Raw genomic sequence first — 15,260 nt, forward strand, 5'->3', positions numbered from 1 at the left:
CACACAGGTCAGTACCCCATAAGACACCACCTCCCACTTGCAGGCACACTTACAAAAGACTGCCCCGTCCAGAGGGCAAATCTTGGGAACAGTTCAGATGCAGACTCTGACTCCAGGCACATCAGCCTAAGCCCATGTGGCACAACCAAAGAGCTGACCGCAAAGCAGGAGGAAGCTGGATAGAGGTCTGATTCTGCAACTAGGGCACATTGTAGAACATCCTTGAGGCTACAGTATCTTCTGCCACCTGTCCCAATGGCAACACCTGAATGCAGAGCATGCCTTGGCTGTGATCCCATGGCTGCAGGATGGCAGCATGTAGGCAGCCTTCTGCATTCACCAGGGACTGGATGGACCGTGCTGGGATCTGCAAGCAGATGCCAGGCAAAAGTAACAGAGGACGACTGTGACATGACCCTTCACAGGGAGGAACATCTGAAACTTCTGACAAGTAACTCAAAACATATCAAAACATATATGGAACAGGAAATTGGCTCAAAACTGGATAAAGTCTCTCTTGGTATCTCATCATCATCTTGGCTGTGAGAGAGAAGCCTTTTCTCACTGGGTATTTGTCCCTCTGGATGCAACCTGGAGCAGAAACAGTAGTTTATTAAAACTTAAATGCAGCTTTTGAAAACTTGCCCAAACAAAATGTTAATGCAAGTTTTGGCTTGGTCTTCACTGCTTGGGAAATGACCTCTCTCCTGTAATAAGATGAGCTGTAGCAGCTCTGTTATTTCAAACACCATAGGCACAAGAATCACCTGCAACACATCCGAAGTGCACCACCTTTCAGCCCACCTGGTCCCCCTTTACAACTTGCAAGCAGGGAGGGAATGATGCACAAGTGCCCTACAGGAACAACACAATATTGGTGTTCTTTTCCTCAGAAATGAAGGCTGCAAGGGAGCATGGGAACAGACTACCACTTGGAAGCTGCTCTAAGGAGAAAGTTGGCTGTTCTCCACCTCAGGACAGAGGCAGCAGTACTCAGCTTTAATGGCTGCAAGGAAGACTATGTACAAAGGATACGTTTCTAGCAGAGAGAACAATAAAGCACCAGAACAGATTGCATGCAAAAGTCCTTATCAGCATTGGAAGCCTTTAAATCCGGCTGGGCGAACATTTATCAGGAATGATGTAAGCCAAGTTGATTCTTACATGGACAGGGAAATTGGACTAAATGACTGTCACACTCTCTTCCAACCCATTTTGATCTGTGGCCCTGCATCAAGGAACTGAGTGCTGGCCAGTAATCCACGAGCATTCAGTCACCTGGGTCCCCAGAGATTTCCTGGGTCACCCCTAGTGGACCCACTCCATGTCTGTCAGTTCCTCACCTGGAAAGAGGTCTCACCCCTACAAGGCCACAGGCTCGGCTAAGAGCGCTGTGAGGATAAACATGTTTCTTTGACTCTCCAAGGTCCCTGAGAAGTCCCTTTCACCCCCCATCTTGGGTGGAAAACTGAAAACACAGGTGGTACTCGCACTTCAGGGTGCTTACATGGAAATAGCACCAGAACAAGAATACTCCACCTCTGTCCTCCAGCACACTGGAGATTGTCCAAAGCCATGGATTAATGCAGCCCTAGGGGGGGCTTCAGGCCTCCCATTACCAGCACGAGGTACAAGCCCAGTCTGTATCACAAGCTGGGAGGTCCCTTTCCAGCCTCCCTCCACGCGCCCCAAGCAGAGGCCCTGTTTTACTGCCACAGCAACAAGGGTTAAAGCCCCACGCTGCGGCTGCGCCCACTGAAGCCCTCGGTCGAGGCGAGCTCCCCCCCGGGGGCTGCACCTCGCCAGCCCCCCCCCCCCCCCCCCCGCCGGGCGAGGCTGTGGCAGGACGGTTGGCCAGCACAGAGGCAGCTAAGCTGGGACCACAGCACCATCTGCAGGGCTCTGCCAAGGGCCAAGCTGTCCCCAGCTCCACGGGGGAGGCCGGCACACAGACGTGAGCACACACACAACCACACTCTTCAGGGTCCGGGAGGAAAACAAAGCCCCTCTCCGAAAGCATCACTTCAGGAAACAGATCACCGTTTTCATATGGTTCCAATGACCCAGTAAGTTCCCACAACATCAAATGTATGTCAGATACTGCATTATGTACAATGCCCACTGAAGCATCAGCCTTCTGTGGCTTCAGGGAGCAGCTATGCATCTGCGGGCTGGGGGCACAGGGGATGGCTGGCGCCAGCTGAGCCTCCCGCTCGCAGGCAGCATGGACAACACAGACATAGTCCACTGCTTCAGCAAGGGCGCCGGGAGTGCCTGTGGTTCCTTGAAACCAGCATCTCCAAAAAACCTCTGCAATGCTTCTGTACCAAAAGGAGCCTGTGCCAATATGAATAAAGCACTGAAGAACACATTGTACTACACCAGCACATTCCCTCAGATGCGAGTCTGACAAATAAATGCAGCCTCTTGGGAGGAAGAACAACTTTTCTCCATTCTTGTCTTTATGAGAAGGTCAGCAGCACCATGTGATTTTCTGAGACATACAACCACTACGCAATGCAAACCCACAGAAATGCAAGCATTTTTATTATTGCTTTAGCTATAAACATAGGAATTTAACACTTGTCCTATTGGATCAGACCAAGAATCTGTTCACAGAGAAAGTGTCCTGCTCAGACAAGTGATTGATTGATGCTTCCAAGAAAAGGCACACTGCTTTCTGCAACCCAGCCACCCGCACTCTCAGAAGTCCATCTAACTCTAGCCTGCTGCAGGGAATCAGGCTACCCCTTGAAGAACGCAGTACGATGCCACTTAACACTCTCATAAGCCAGTAAACTATCCAGCTTTTAGAATACCCTGCAGAAGCAAGCTGTACTTGTTGCTCTTTTTCATACATAAACACTGCCAACACCCGATGAACTGTGAACTCATTTCTCTAAATTTAATTTTTAAACAGTCTGACAAACTGAACTTAAAAAAAAGACCCTAAACTACTATTTAAAAATAACTGAACAACCAACCAACCAACAACCAAACAAAGTAACATCTCTTTCACTGCAAATTGTACTCATAGCTCTAGCAGGCAAACCTGCCAGAAATCAGCTGTGCTGGAACTTTATTTCCAAATCTACGATCAAGTGTACTTCAAATCAACTTTTTTCATTCTCTCTTCCCTGGATTTCCTCTACTGTGTTTAATCAGGGCAGGTACTGCAGTCCAGAGAAGGCTCATAGCTTCAAGTAGATAGTGTACAGGGCACAGCAAACTACTGGACCATGCAGAGCGGTGGGGAGGATAAATGCAGTGTGAGTGGTACGATGGGGTAGAAAGGCCCATCTGTGAGTGCAGCTGTAAAAGCCCAGAGGGTGGGGAGAGGATCCAACCAGGGACCCGAGCACTGGTACACCAGAGAGCACTCAGGGATCTACACAAAAGCAGGGTCAATGTTCAAGAGTTACAGAGCGAATGAAAGAGTGGAGAGTGTGAGTGTGGGAGAGGTAGAGAAGAAAGGGACTAGATCTCTTAGCGCTCATGTAAAGCCCTCTGGATCTGCTGCAGCCTTCCAAACACATGCAGTTTGCTGATGCATCTCCTACCTACTTTTCTGGCTATGCACTGCCAGTTCAGCCTGGAGAGAGCACCTGGCAGCACCTCCCTGGCGCACAGGGGCTGCGAAGGTCACTGTCTGGACACTTCCACCCCTACTGAGTGCTCACCTCCATTGGCCCAGCAACTGCTTCCATTCAGACTGGTAGACCCGATTCTTTCATTTGCTTGCTTTCCTTCCCTTCCCCGGCTATCTATGGTCAGGAAGGGAACGTACAACAACAGCAGTAACAACAAGCAGCAGCTTGAATTCAATCCTGCCATTATTTATCATGCTGTGATGTTGACTGTCCATTTCAGGGACTTCTCTCAGTGTTGTTTCAGGCAGCCCTACTCTGAGTCATCCTTCCCAAAGCAACAGACCTCAACTATTCCCACAGCTGTCAAGAGACCGGGTCCTACTCCAAACTTAGCTTGTTGTCAAATTTTGTACAAGTAATTTCACCTCCTGTTTTTCATCTGCAAAACTGGAGTAGCAATTCTGGCCTTCTTTGTAAAGTCTTGCATTTAAATGCCTTACATGGAAGTTAGGCATTTCTATTACTATCAGAAGCAATCTGTGGGTGCCAGATGTATTCAGGTCTGCTAGCATGTTTGGAAATGTAATTGCACAGCAGTTCTTGTAAGGACACCGATCTGAAGCACTCTATTACAATGTTTTGATTGTTTCTGGCAGCATCCACCAAGTGTCAGGTGCTGGAGATTCAGATGGTGTAACATGTGCACTGATCCTTCAATGATACGTCACTCAGCAGGACTGGGAAACAAAAGCTGCCTTGCTGTTGGAGATCTACTCCAGAGCATCAGGATCCTGCAACAGAACTGAATTTGAAATGTGCAGATTAGTCATGTCTCACCTGCAAAGCCAATATAAGCCAGAGTTTGGACTTATCATCCAATCTGGTCACATTCTATGTAAACGTATCTCAAGGCAAATAAAAGAGGTGAAATTCTTTCTAGGTCAAAGCAGTGATCTAACATGTTGACAAGCTGTATTTTTAATGAAATATCTGGAGCTATGAACTCTTCATATTGGGTCCCGGGATTATTGAGTCACTTTAGCAGAGCACACTAAAAAGTTGCATACAGTTCCCTGAGGAACGTGAAACACTTCTGCATGCTCTGTTGAACTTCTGCATTTCTGGGTGAAGTCTGTATCGGGGAAACAAGGGGATCTGCCACTGCCTGGAGAATTCAGTGCACTTGGGAATGAAGTGGAGATTCCTTTTGCCATGCAGAGTTTTCAACAAGCTGTTCAGCAGGGCTCACAATCAAAAAGCATACTGAAAGAAGAGTTATTTCTGGTACAGTTGTCATCTGCTTTGTTTTTGGATGTGCAGAAACCTATGCCTGTGGAAAAAAGAATAAACAGAGCTTTAAGTCTTGCTAGGGAGAGCATGCCTCTACCTACATCCCATAAAAGCAGCAATTTTCCAGTGGCACTAATCTCACCAGAGCTAGTCACCCCATCAGAAATGCTTACCTGCATCAGAATTTCTGACTCAGAAACACTTGCCAGGCTATCTCAGGATATAAGGTTGAGATATTTGAAAGAAGCCCCTGTTTTTTTAAAATTGGCTTCAGCTGTGGACTTTCTCTGGCTGAGTTCATTCACTACATCAAGGTGCAGGAACGTAATCTACAAAGGACACAGACCTACACCTGAAGTAAAAATCTGAAGGTAAAAAAGGACTTACTTGCCACAGAAGTCCTTGTGAATGGCACGGAGGACGAGCAGTAAGTTGGGGTGTGCCTGTAGCCAGCTGTCCACCATATCTGGGTGTCTGGGATCAACTTCCAGAAACACACTCCTGAAAGGACACATTGGGAGTAGAAAGTGGGGAGATGCACACATTCAGGTTACTAAACTGATAAAAATTAAGGTTGGTCTTTCTGGATGGCTCCTATCAGCAGCGCAGGAAACGAGAAGGTCAGCAAACACACTGCAATCCATTAATCCTAAAAGAGATCATAGCTGTGCATTTAAGATGCAGATCCCAACTGCCTCCTTCAAGGGGAGAAAGCGTTGATCTTGGGGGGAATTCTCATGATACTTCTCTGCATGAGCAGTTAAACCTTTGTATCAAGATGTAAGGACCACTTTTGAACCATGCAAGTGATACCACCAGCTGGCCTTCCGAAGCCCCCAAAGATTTAAAGCTAGAATGAAGTTTTATAATGCAAATGCATTAACAGTGAGCACTGGACTGGTAGCATCAAGTTCCTCTTTGTATAAGTAGGGTGACTTATACAAGTCCCAGTAGCAAGAGTCATAAAGTACAAGGTAGCATACACTTTTTCCCACAGTAAATGTCTCCATAAATCAGTTACAAAACCATCACCAGCATTCAGACCTCCACAGAGGCCTGTACAGAGAAGAGTACAGCAGAGATAAGGGAACTTATCAGACCACCTCAGTTAGCACACCAGGACTAGGGCGGGACACTGCAGGGCTATTTCTGTCTCTGCTGCAGCCAGGCTTGATGACACTGGCCCCTTTCTGAGTCTCCACTCCTGCAATGAGGCAGAACCACCCTAGCTTACAGGCACATGGAGACGATGGAACTGGTTACAGCCCGTGACAGCGCAGCAAGACACAAATTTAACAAGCAAAGAACAGAGGCCAAGCCCCAATCATACGCTCTCCTGAGAATTCCTAAAACAACCCACATTGAATACTCCCTATAAATTCACCAAACTAACTACAAGTTGGATGTGGATCTCATTCCTGACCTTAAAAAACTTCCACTCCTCAGTGGGGGCTCCACCTTATAAAACAAGCAAAAACAAAAGGCGGGGGTTGGGGGGTGGGGAATAATCCCAACAAACAACCCTATTGGACCAATCTCTGTTGCTGGGAAGTTCTGAGGAGCATCTTCTGCTCTTGTGGTCATGCAAAGCATGAGGAATGAATTCTTCTGCATGCACTCTCTCTCAATACTCCTGTTCCTCTTCTCAAAACAGCAGATTTCCAATGACCTCTCTTATGCTGGTAAAATGTCAGGAATTTTCAATAGGATATGTGAATGCCCTGGCACAACAGACTTCTGGGTATCAGCATGTTGATCTTTAAGCACAAAATGGATCCCATATGACAGAGAATAGGAATAATCAGCCTTGAATGTTAACCATAGAGAAATTTAACATTTAAGAAACTATCTCCTGCTGAACTTCTTTCTCCTGGAACATTCAGCACTGTATCCTGGCTCAGTAAGTTTCCCCTAATTAAAGGGTTGGAGAGAAGCAGACTCTACATCCATTCTCACAGAGGTTTATATTGCTTCTCCTCCGATCAGTTATTCTGCGTAGAATCCTTCCTCCCCGCCCCCCCCCCCCCTTTCTCTGCTGCTTCTTTCATGTTGTTTCTATTGCTTCTTTGACCTTTAAAGATTCTCTCCTCATTAACAACTACCAAACAACATCATTGGTTAAGGAAGGCTTGTATCCCTTTATCAACCAATTGCAAGCTAATTTTGCTTATAAACATGACATTTTTTACACTGCTGTTATTAGAACGGGGGGGGGGGGGTGTGTAGAATTTTTGCAACGATTTTCCCTCTGTACCTTCCTGTATGAAAAAAACCCAGAAGTTACAGAAGTGAATGGATGAAAGACATGAAAATCAAACAAAGAACAGTGCTTACCCAGAATCCTTCAGAAGAGAAGAAGCCAGAGCCAAAATTGTTTTGATGACTCTCATCCCATCATCTCCCCCATCCAGTGCATCAAGATCTTCATAGCTGGAGTGTGGGAATAAGAAGACATTAACAACAACTCATGTGGCATGAACCATCCCCTTGAGGATGCACTCTCCCATTCCCCATGGAGAAAGGTGCACCTAACACACCTCAGCTCCAGTACTCCTGTAGCAGGTGACTGCACTTAGAGCTTTTATGTAAAATACAGGCAGTACCGCTAGGCTGAGAAACTCCATGTTGAGCACAAGCAGAAAACATCACCTGAACTCTTCCTGAAAATTATGAGCCAACTGCAGCCAAGGTCATGCAGTTCCAACACGTGGATCTGTTCTCTCTGTGCCAGCTGGACAGGGAGAGAGTGGGTTGTACAGCAAGGGATCACTTGCTTTATTTCAAGCGTGCCAAGCACCGGGTTGGACTGCCTTCTAACCTAGCAGAGTGAATTAGGATATAGAAAGCTCAGCTTCCACAATCTGCTCTGGTGCACACCTTGTACAGAGGTAGGCACAAGACTTTGTCCTGACACGCGTGACAATCAATTCTGAGGAAGAACCAGCATACACAGAGTAATTCCACATCCCAAAAGCGCTTATTCATGTTTGTGTGGGTTTGTTTGCTTAAGACAAGTATTGGGATGAGAATGGGTCACAGCATTTCCACACAAGTGGTTTTTTTCATCATAAAAAGCTGCTCAGATTGCTTGTACTTTCTTTCATAAACTCACACCAATTATTAAGGGGAGGTGGGAAGAACTAACAGGAAAAACATTCTGAAACAGTTTTGGATTGGGAACTTGTTAATTTCACAGTATGTGCTTTTTCCATTTTTATAAATACTTAAAATACTTTGCTATTGTTTCAGACCTGTAAGCAGTATCAAAGTAACACGGTATTATTATATACAATATAAACACACTTACACGATGTACAGGTATACTAGGTTTGCATGTTTTGTGAGCAATTGTGTGAAGTATAAGGAAGCAGACAGAAAACCTTGCTTCAAGGAACAGGAGACGAAAAATCTATTTGTCTGATTACCGGAGGACTTCTGTGTCCAAGGAAGCCATGTCTTCATGGAAGACATATGGAGGGTTACTGACTATGAAGTCTATGGGGCCCCAGAGTAGCAGCTGCTCAGCAGAACCTAGACAAGAAAAAGAAACACAACCAGGTCTCACAACCACAGCAATCTTCCCTATAAGCTCAGTGTCAAAATCCTATCCAGGAAACTATGTCCCCAGACACATGCCCACAGGTGTTTGGCTCTGCTTCTGTCTAATAACATTTTATCCTATTTCTTTTTGGGATAGCCTGGCCTACTCACTCTCCCACCCTGAATGCAAAAGTGATACAAAGCTTAGAACAGGTGAAGTAGCAGAACATGTTACAAAGCACAGAACCTTGATGCTCTGGAGCTCTGTGACCATCTGCACCTAAAGCAACAACCTGAACAAGAGAGCCCACAAAGACCTAAGTGGGAAGCTCAGACTAGCTGTCAGGGTGCATATCCTTCCTCTTATCAGAGCTGAAAAAGGACCTCCAACGAGCAAAACAGCCAGGCCCTTTCAGCAGCATCAACCACCTAACAGTTTGCTCTCCTGCAGACAAGGTTCAGCTCGCTATGCTCATGCTACTGTCTGGACTGACACATACCAGCCCTGAATCAGACACCATGTAACCACGTGAGTGTGGCACTGTCCTCAGGCCACCTCCTTAGCACGGGGCTTAGCCATGCAAGTGCAATGCCAACACAGCTACGTGGCTTTTGGACTGGAGCTGGCTGGCTTACTGCTGTTTGGAGTATGGGCAGCACAAACTTGGATCTGCAGACAGAAAACTGTGCAGACATACCCCTAAGAGGTAGTACAGTGTCAAAAACGATAGTGTCAGAAAGGTGCACTAATGAGTGCTCATGGCTCCACAGCTCCCGGCTAAGAAACAGCTGAGCACGCACCTACCAAACTGGGTATGCCTCACCAAATGGCAGTTTTAACTGGTTTCAGCCAAGTCTGCAAAAGACAGGTGTTCTTGCCTCCTGGTTCAGCTCACCTAATTTCAGGTGAATAAGGCTGGGCATTTAATCCAAGCTCAGTATCTGGGCTCCCTCTAAAATCAATGGAGAGGCAGGCACATACACGTTTATCTAAAGCATCCACATCAGCATGGAATGAGTTACACGCTGTATGTTTGCCTCTCCCTATTAACAGTAGAGAGCATCTGGACTACCAGCTCAGACACAGCTTTTGGACACCTAAAACCAGGAACAGTTCACTTTCTGATGTAATAAGGGACTTATCTCAGCTGATCATTTGGCCCGGAAACCTCTGAAGGGAAAAGCTTCACTGGATCACTTCTTCCTGACCTTTTTATGTATTAACTTCAACACCCTCCTGATGCCTGCAGCCCAAAGGGGTCCCTTGGCTGTCTCTCAAGCCTGCTTCCCCTCATTCAAAGTAAAAAGGGAGAAAGACAAAGGGAACTACAACAGTGAAAAGAGTTACTGTATGAAACATCATGGTGGAAGATGTGGATCCTCTCCTGAAGCTGCAGCCTGTAAAATTCCAGATGCAAGAACAGAAAGAAAAGAATAAGAGGCATGTTTGTGTGGATGCATGAACAGCACATTGTATAAACACATCATTAAATATCACATCTCTTATCTGATACACATATGTTCTACCCCACTGACTGCTGCTGGATTCCTCTTGAGCCATAAGGGAAGTTAGGATCTGCTTTTTGCCCAAGGAACAAATTCAAAGCAAAGAGCACACTGTACACCCATGGTGATTCCAGGGTGATGCTCCTGTGCACCCAAAACGTGTATGTATCACCCCTTGCCACACATACAGCAGTATTCCATGACCCTGCTGCATATTAACTACATCTCCAGAGCCTCCCCCAGGTGAACTCACCATCTCTGGTGAAAAAAAAACCAAACCATCAACCAAACATCAAAAAAAACGCCCACCCCCCAACAAAATCACCTGCTTCAAATATGTAAGGCTGCTATTTTAAGTAGAGACAACGTGCTCACGTATTTGCCACATTCTTTCTCCAGCCTCCTTGATAATCTAGATCTTAAGAGTGTTCTGGCATCTAAGTGTATTTTCTAGGCTCATATCACATGCCATTGTTAAGGTGATGAGACGTTACTGCACGCAACAGGGATGTCAGCATGTGCAGTGCAGCAGAACCCCTGTGCCAGACACAGAGATAAGAAAAAGGACTAATTTTAAAGGACAGCTCATGCACAGACTCTACAGTATAATGTATTTAAAATACACACTAGGATCTCTCAAATATTAGTTTCTAACTCACAATCTTTCTTGCCCCTGACATCTCTGTGAACATTAATTGGGAAACACACGTTACAGTCAGCATCTTTCACCTGCAGCCAGACATCCCCAGGTTGCTCACACCAGCAGAACCCCTGAAGGCACCTGAAGACACAAACATCTCTCCTTTACCTGTGACAAGTGAGCAAGTAAGCGTGCTGGCTTGCTGTTTTTAAGAAACGGGTCTATAAAGGCCTCAGTATTTTTTAGGGAGAAACCTCAGCAAGATTCTGATCTCTCTGACTCACTACACTAATCCAAGGTATAACAGCCTTGAGACTGCCAGACCACCACTGCATGGTGCTTATGGTGCTCCAGTCTGTCACAACCTGGCATGATCCATCCCTAGCTCCCAGCTTGCTACAGAATATGCTCCCTGCCAGGGGAAACTGAGACAGTAATCCCCTTGAATCTTAGGAGTCCTAAGCAAAGTTCCCTTGATGCTCCTGAAACAGGAAAGAGACTAGTCTGAAAGCAGCACTGGTGCTTGGTGGCAGCCTGATACTACAGAATGTACAGAAAAAGACAGTATGAAACAGCAAGGAAGGAACAGAACCTCTAATTCCTCAGCTATATGGTTCACCCATCAAAATAGATCTCTTTTCTCACTAATTTTGTGAAGACATTTGAGTAATGTCAGAGGAAGCACCCTGCAAAGTCAGAAAGACAAGGCTGGCCAAGACCTGCTGTTGGAGAAAGCCTCCAAGCCTCCCAGAGGAGATGCCATTCCCAGACCAGCAACAACATGTTGTGGCAGAGTCTGTACTGTCCCCCAACTCCTGTCTTCAGTGCAGTCAGTGTCCAGAGAAAACAAACTGCCCAACTCTTCCCAGCATATTCTCTCCTCCCACCACAGTGGCAGTTTTCCTCCCAGCTTTTCAGTATAACACCTCAGGGCTATGCAACGAGGTTCATAGAGCATGCTGCAACGAAGGCCTTATATCCAAGTCCCACTTGACTTTGCTGAGGGCCTGTGGTACTGCTCTGTCAGCATACACAGGCATCAAGAAAGGGAGGGATTCCTGCATCTGTCTGCAGTGTGTCCAGATGGGCCATCTGGCACTGGGATTGATTTAGGGAGAGCAAGACTCACCTAAGCATCTAGAGAACACAGCTGTACTAAGGGAGCTCTGAAAAAGAAAGCAGAAATGAAGCTGGCTTCAGTCAAGCAGTAACACAGCGTATCCTACTGGCTTCTCTCCCAAGAGCTACAGGGCATCATGCCATAGGCAAGATCACAAGGACACAATGAAAATATCCATGGAGAAATATGAGGTTCTCTGGCATGGCATTTACACTCCCTCATCCACTCTTGAGCCAACAAGCAACGTTAATAAGCAAGATGATTCTTCCCAGATGCCAGAGCAACAATCTACCAAGGAGGCAAAGATCTAGCCAGCTTTTATTCTATCTATGCAAAATTGTAGCATAACTTGGTTTCACACTGACACACCAGAAGAAAATCTCTGCTCCCCATTCCCTGTAATGGGACTAGGAGGCAAAGGGTAATAGGTGACAAGTTTAGGAAAAGCTTTTTTCCTACACATCACTTCTGACTCACATAACAGCTGGGACTGAGTTGCAAGAAGTGAAGAGATGCAGCTCAGCGCAGCCAGAAACAGAAGTAGCCTGTCTCTGTAGCCCCAATGCTGGCAGCAGCTTGGGAAGAAAGGGCATGTGGGCCCTGCAGACAGAAATGCCAGTGTCCTGGTTTTGGCTGGGATGGAGAAAATTTTCTTGCTAGTAGCTGGTACAATGCTGTGGGTTTGGATTTAGTACGATAACAATGTTGATAACACACTGATGTTTTAGTTGTTGCTGCGTAGTGCTTACTCTAAGTCAAGGACTTTCCAGTTTGCCCTGCTCTGCCGATGAGGAGGTGCACAAGAAGCTGGGAGGGAGCAGAGCCAGGACAGCTGACCCGAGCTAGCCAAAGGGATGTTCCACACCACAGAGCGAGCGTCGTGCTCGGTATATAAACGGGGGGGGAGCTGGCTGGGAGGGACCAACTGCTGCTTGGGGACTGGCTGGGCATCGGTCAGCAGATGGTGAGCAACTATATGGTGCATCACTTGTCTTTCTTGAATTTTGTTTCTCTCTCTTTTTGTCTCCTTTTGCATTACAATTATTATTATTATTAGATTATAATAATTTAAATTATATAACTGTCCTTATCTCAATCCACAGGTTTTACCTTTTTTTCCCCCCGATTCCCCTCCCCATCCCTGGGGGAGAGCAGGGGGAGCTGCATAGTACTTAGTTGCCAGCTGGGGTTAAACCACTACAGTCAGTTAATGAGCACTATTTAAGACTCACAACTGTACTAGACTGTAAGAGCAGCCAACAGGAACCCTTTCTGAGACTGCCCTAATTAATGCCTAGGGCCCAGCAGTTACTGAGGATACGAATACACACTAGAGCTCTGTACCTTTTACAATGCCTACGGAGACTGGGGTTCTGGGCTCAAGAGCATACTGCGATTCTCCGTCTGGGGCTGACTATGTTGTCACAGTCCAGAACAACCTGAGTTAAGAAGAACCAGCTGAGGATGCGGAGCCACTGGGAAGGACAAGGTCAACCCGATACAGATCTGTCCTGACTTCAGGCACAAGAAGTTTGATTCAGCAGCTCTGCACGTCCAGCCACAGCCCAGCCACGTCCCAACAGCACAGGACCCAGCAGCACCATTCTCACCAAACCCAAGACTGCCACACTAGCACATAGAGTAAAAGTGCTATTTGAGTGTGCAAGCTTATGTCTAGAGGACCAACGACAGAAACAAGCACGGCAATAATGATGTAAGGAGCCAGAGAGAGAAAGGTTCAGGCTATACTCGTCCTTAACCTGCTAAAGTGACATATACATTCTTACTACCTGATGCTTTGATTTTCCCAAGTTTGCAGAAAGGGATAAGAGCAGTTACTATGAAACACTTTGAAAACCCTTCGAAGACAGACAGCATGTAAGTACTATTGCTTTATTTAGGCTGCTGCTTTCGAAAAGCACATTCACAAGTCAAAGAAAAAAACACTCTGGTAAACATAAGCATTTTTTTCCCTTCTGAATTCTTACACACTTCAGGTGGTCAACCAACTGAACATTCTCTGGTTTCCAGTGGTGATAAACATGATCACATGTCCAAATATTGAGGACTCTTGGTCTTTTTCAAACAACAATTTACAAAAAATGGGTAACATGTGGGCTCATACCTATGTGCATTCTCCTTAGTGAGATCCACAGCAGCCTCCTCTTTATCCACGGCTATCACCTGGCTCTGGGACAAAAAAAACCAAAACACCACCAAAGAAGTATTACAGCATCAAGGTTCCTATACAGACATGTTCTGCCAAAAAAGACATGCAAGATAAAAATTACAATTGACTGTTCACTCTTGGCTCCTAATAGGAACAGCTCACAAAGAGTGCATCTCAGGGGCATTGATGGGATCACGAGTCACTTCTAATAAGGCTGCTAACGTGACAGAAGGCACTCCACAGCATTGCCATCAGCCTACCAAAATAGACAGGCTTCTGACCAAACCAACTCAGCTGACAACAATGGGAGTCACGCTGAGTGTGAGACTCAACACTCTGACTAGTATGGGGAAGTCACAGGTTGAAAGAAGATGATGTCACAGGCTTCTCCTCTCTAATGTGGACAGAATCCCTTCCAGAATTAAAACAACCATTTGGACAGAGGTTCTGGCATTTCCCATCTGTTATGCAGACACCTTTTGCCTAGTTACTCCACTGCAGTCTTTACACCACATTCACTGCACGTACTAACTGCATGTATTTGACTGTGTGTCAAGTATTTGAGAGTCCTCCAGCATAACAGCCAGGACTACATAGTTATAGATTTGTTTGACCTTCCACTCCACCTTGGGAAAAGTGCAGGCAAAGGCTTGACCTGGTTTTGCTTTGCTTAATATTTTTTAAACACAGATGTTGGTAAGTTTTTACATAGAGAAAGCATGCTTAAACTACTTTGGATTTGGAGATAATGGTGTGATTGGCCATCATTCCCAGGGGGACTGATTTCACAGCCTGAGACTAGCGCACACACACATAAAGCTGACCCTGAAAGTGAAGGACACAGCCCAGTCCATAAGTGAAAAGTTGCTGTTGTTTTCTCAGTACCCTAGTGCCAAATTCTGCCTCAAAAACTGAAGAGATCACACAGAGTGTGACCTTCACTGTGCTGTCAGCACGGCTACCACTAACGCTGATCAGTCAAGGTTCCCTGTTTGTCTGGGCACAGCAGTTTGCATTAGCCAGCTGGGAAAGGACTGTCATCAGTTACAGGGACAGACTGACACAGCTCTTTAACTTAAGAGGCAAGGAAAAGAGCATAAAGTACAGCTCAGGAAATCAGAGTAATTATAAAGTCTCAAAGCTGAAGTATTAACCTTATCAGGTCACTGGGCAGAGGAACACAGACATCGACCTCTAACACACATGAAGTCTTATACTTCTACAAGAGGAGGGGCTGGCCACAGCAATTCTCATTCACAAGAAGGAACTGGCTGGTCTGCTGTTCTGAGGAAAGGGGAATATTTTTCCCTTAATCACGTGTGATGAGATCTTGCATTCATTTCTCTTTCTGTTTACCAACAGTATCTCAGTAAGCATGTTACATGCCACAATAATCAGGGGCAA

The 15,260-nt window shown here is 45.9% G+C and overlaps 1 protein-coding gene across 4 annotated transcripts in view; it reads right to left on the bottom strand.

Moving 5' to 3' along the window:
• Positions 1 to 2,530: 2,530 nt before the first annotated feature.
• HEMK1 (HemK methyltransferase family member 1) overlaps positions 2,531 to 15,260 on the bottom strand; it is a 34,634-nt gene continuing 21,904 nt past the window's right edge. For 3 of the 4 annotated variants that reach the window (XM_040591019.1, XM_040591020.1, XM_040591021.1), the window contains exons 6-11: positions 13,812 to 13,876; positions 9,754 to 9,818; positions 8,306 to 8,411; positions 7,215 to 7,310; positions 5,268 to 5,381; positions 2,531 to 4,920 (exon numbers count right to left, since the gene is read on the bottom strand). In XM_040591019.1, coding sequence (XP_040446953.1) covers positions 4,884 to 4,920; positions 5,268 to 5,381; positions 7,215 to 7,310; positions 8,306 to 8,411; positions 9,754 to 9,818; positions 13,812 to 13,876 — 483 coding nt within the window. In that variant the 3' untranslated portion in view covers positions 2,531 to 4,883. The remainder of the gene's footprint in view (positions 4,921 to 5,267; positions 5,382 to 7,214; positions 7,311 to 8,305; positions 8,412 to 9,753; positions 9,819 to 13,811; positions 13,877 to 15,260) is intronic. The other variant, XM_040591022.1, reaches the window with a different exon arrangement.

Source organism: Falco naumanni, chromosome 4 (genome assembly GCF_017639655.2).
Source record: "Falco naumanni isolate bFalNau1 chromosome 4, bFalNau1.pat, whole genome shotgun sequence".
Lineage (NCBI taxonomy): Eukaryota > Metazoa > Chordata > Aves > Falconiformes > Falconidae > Falco > Falco naumanni.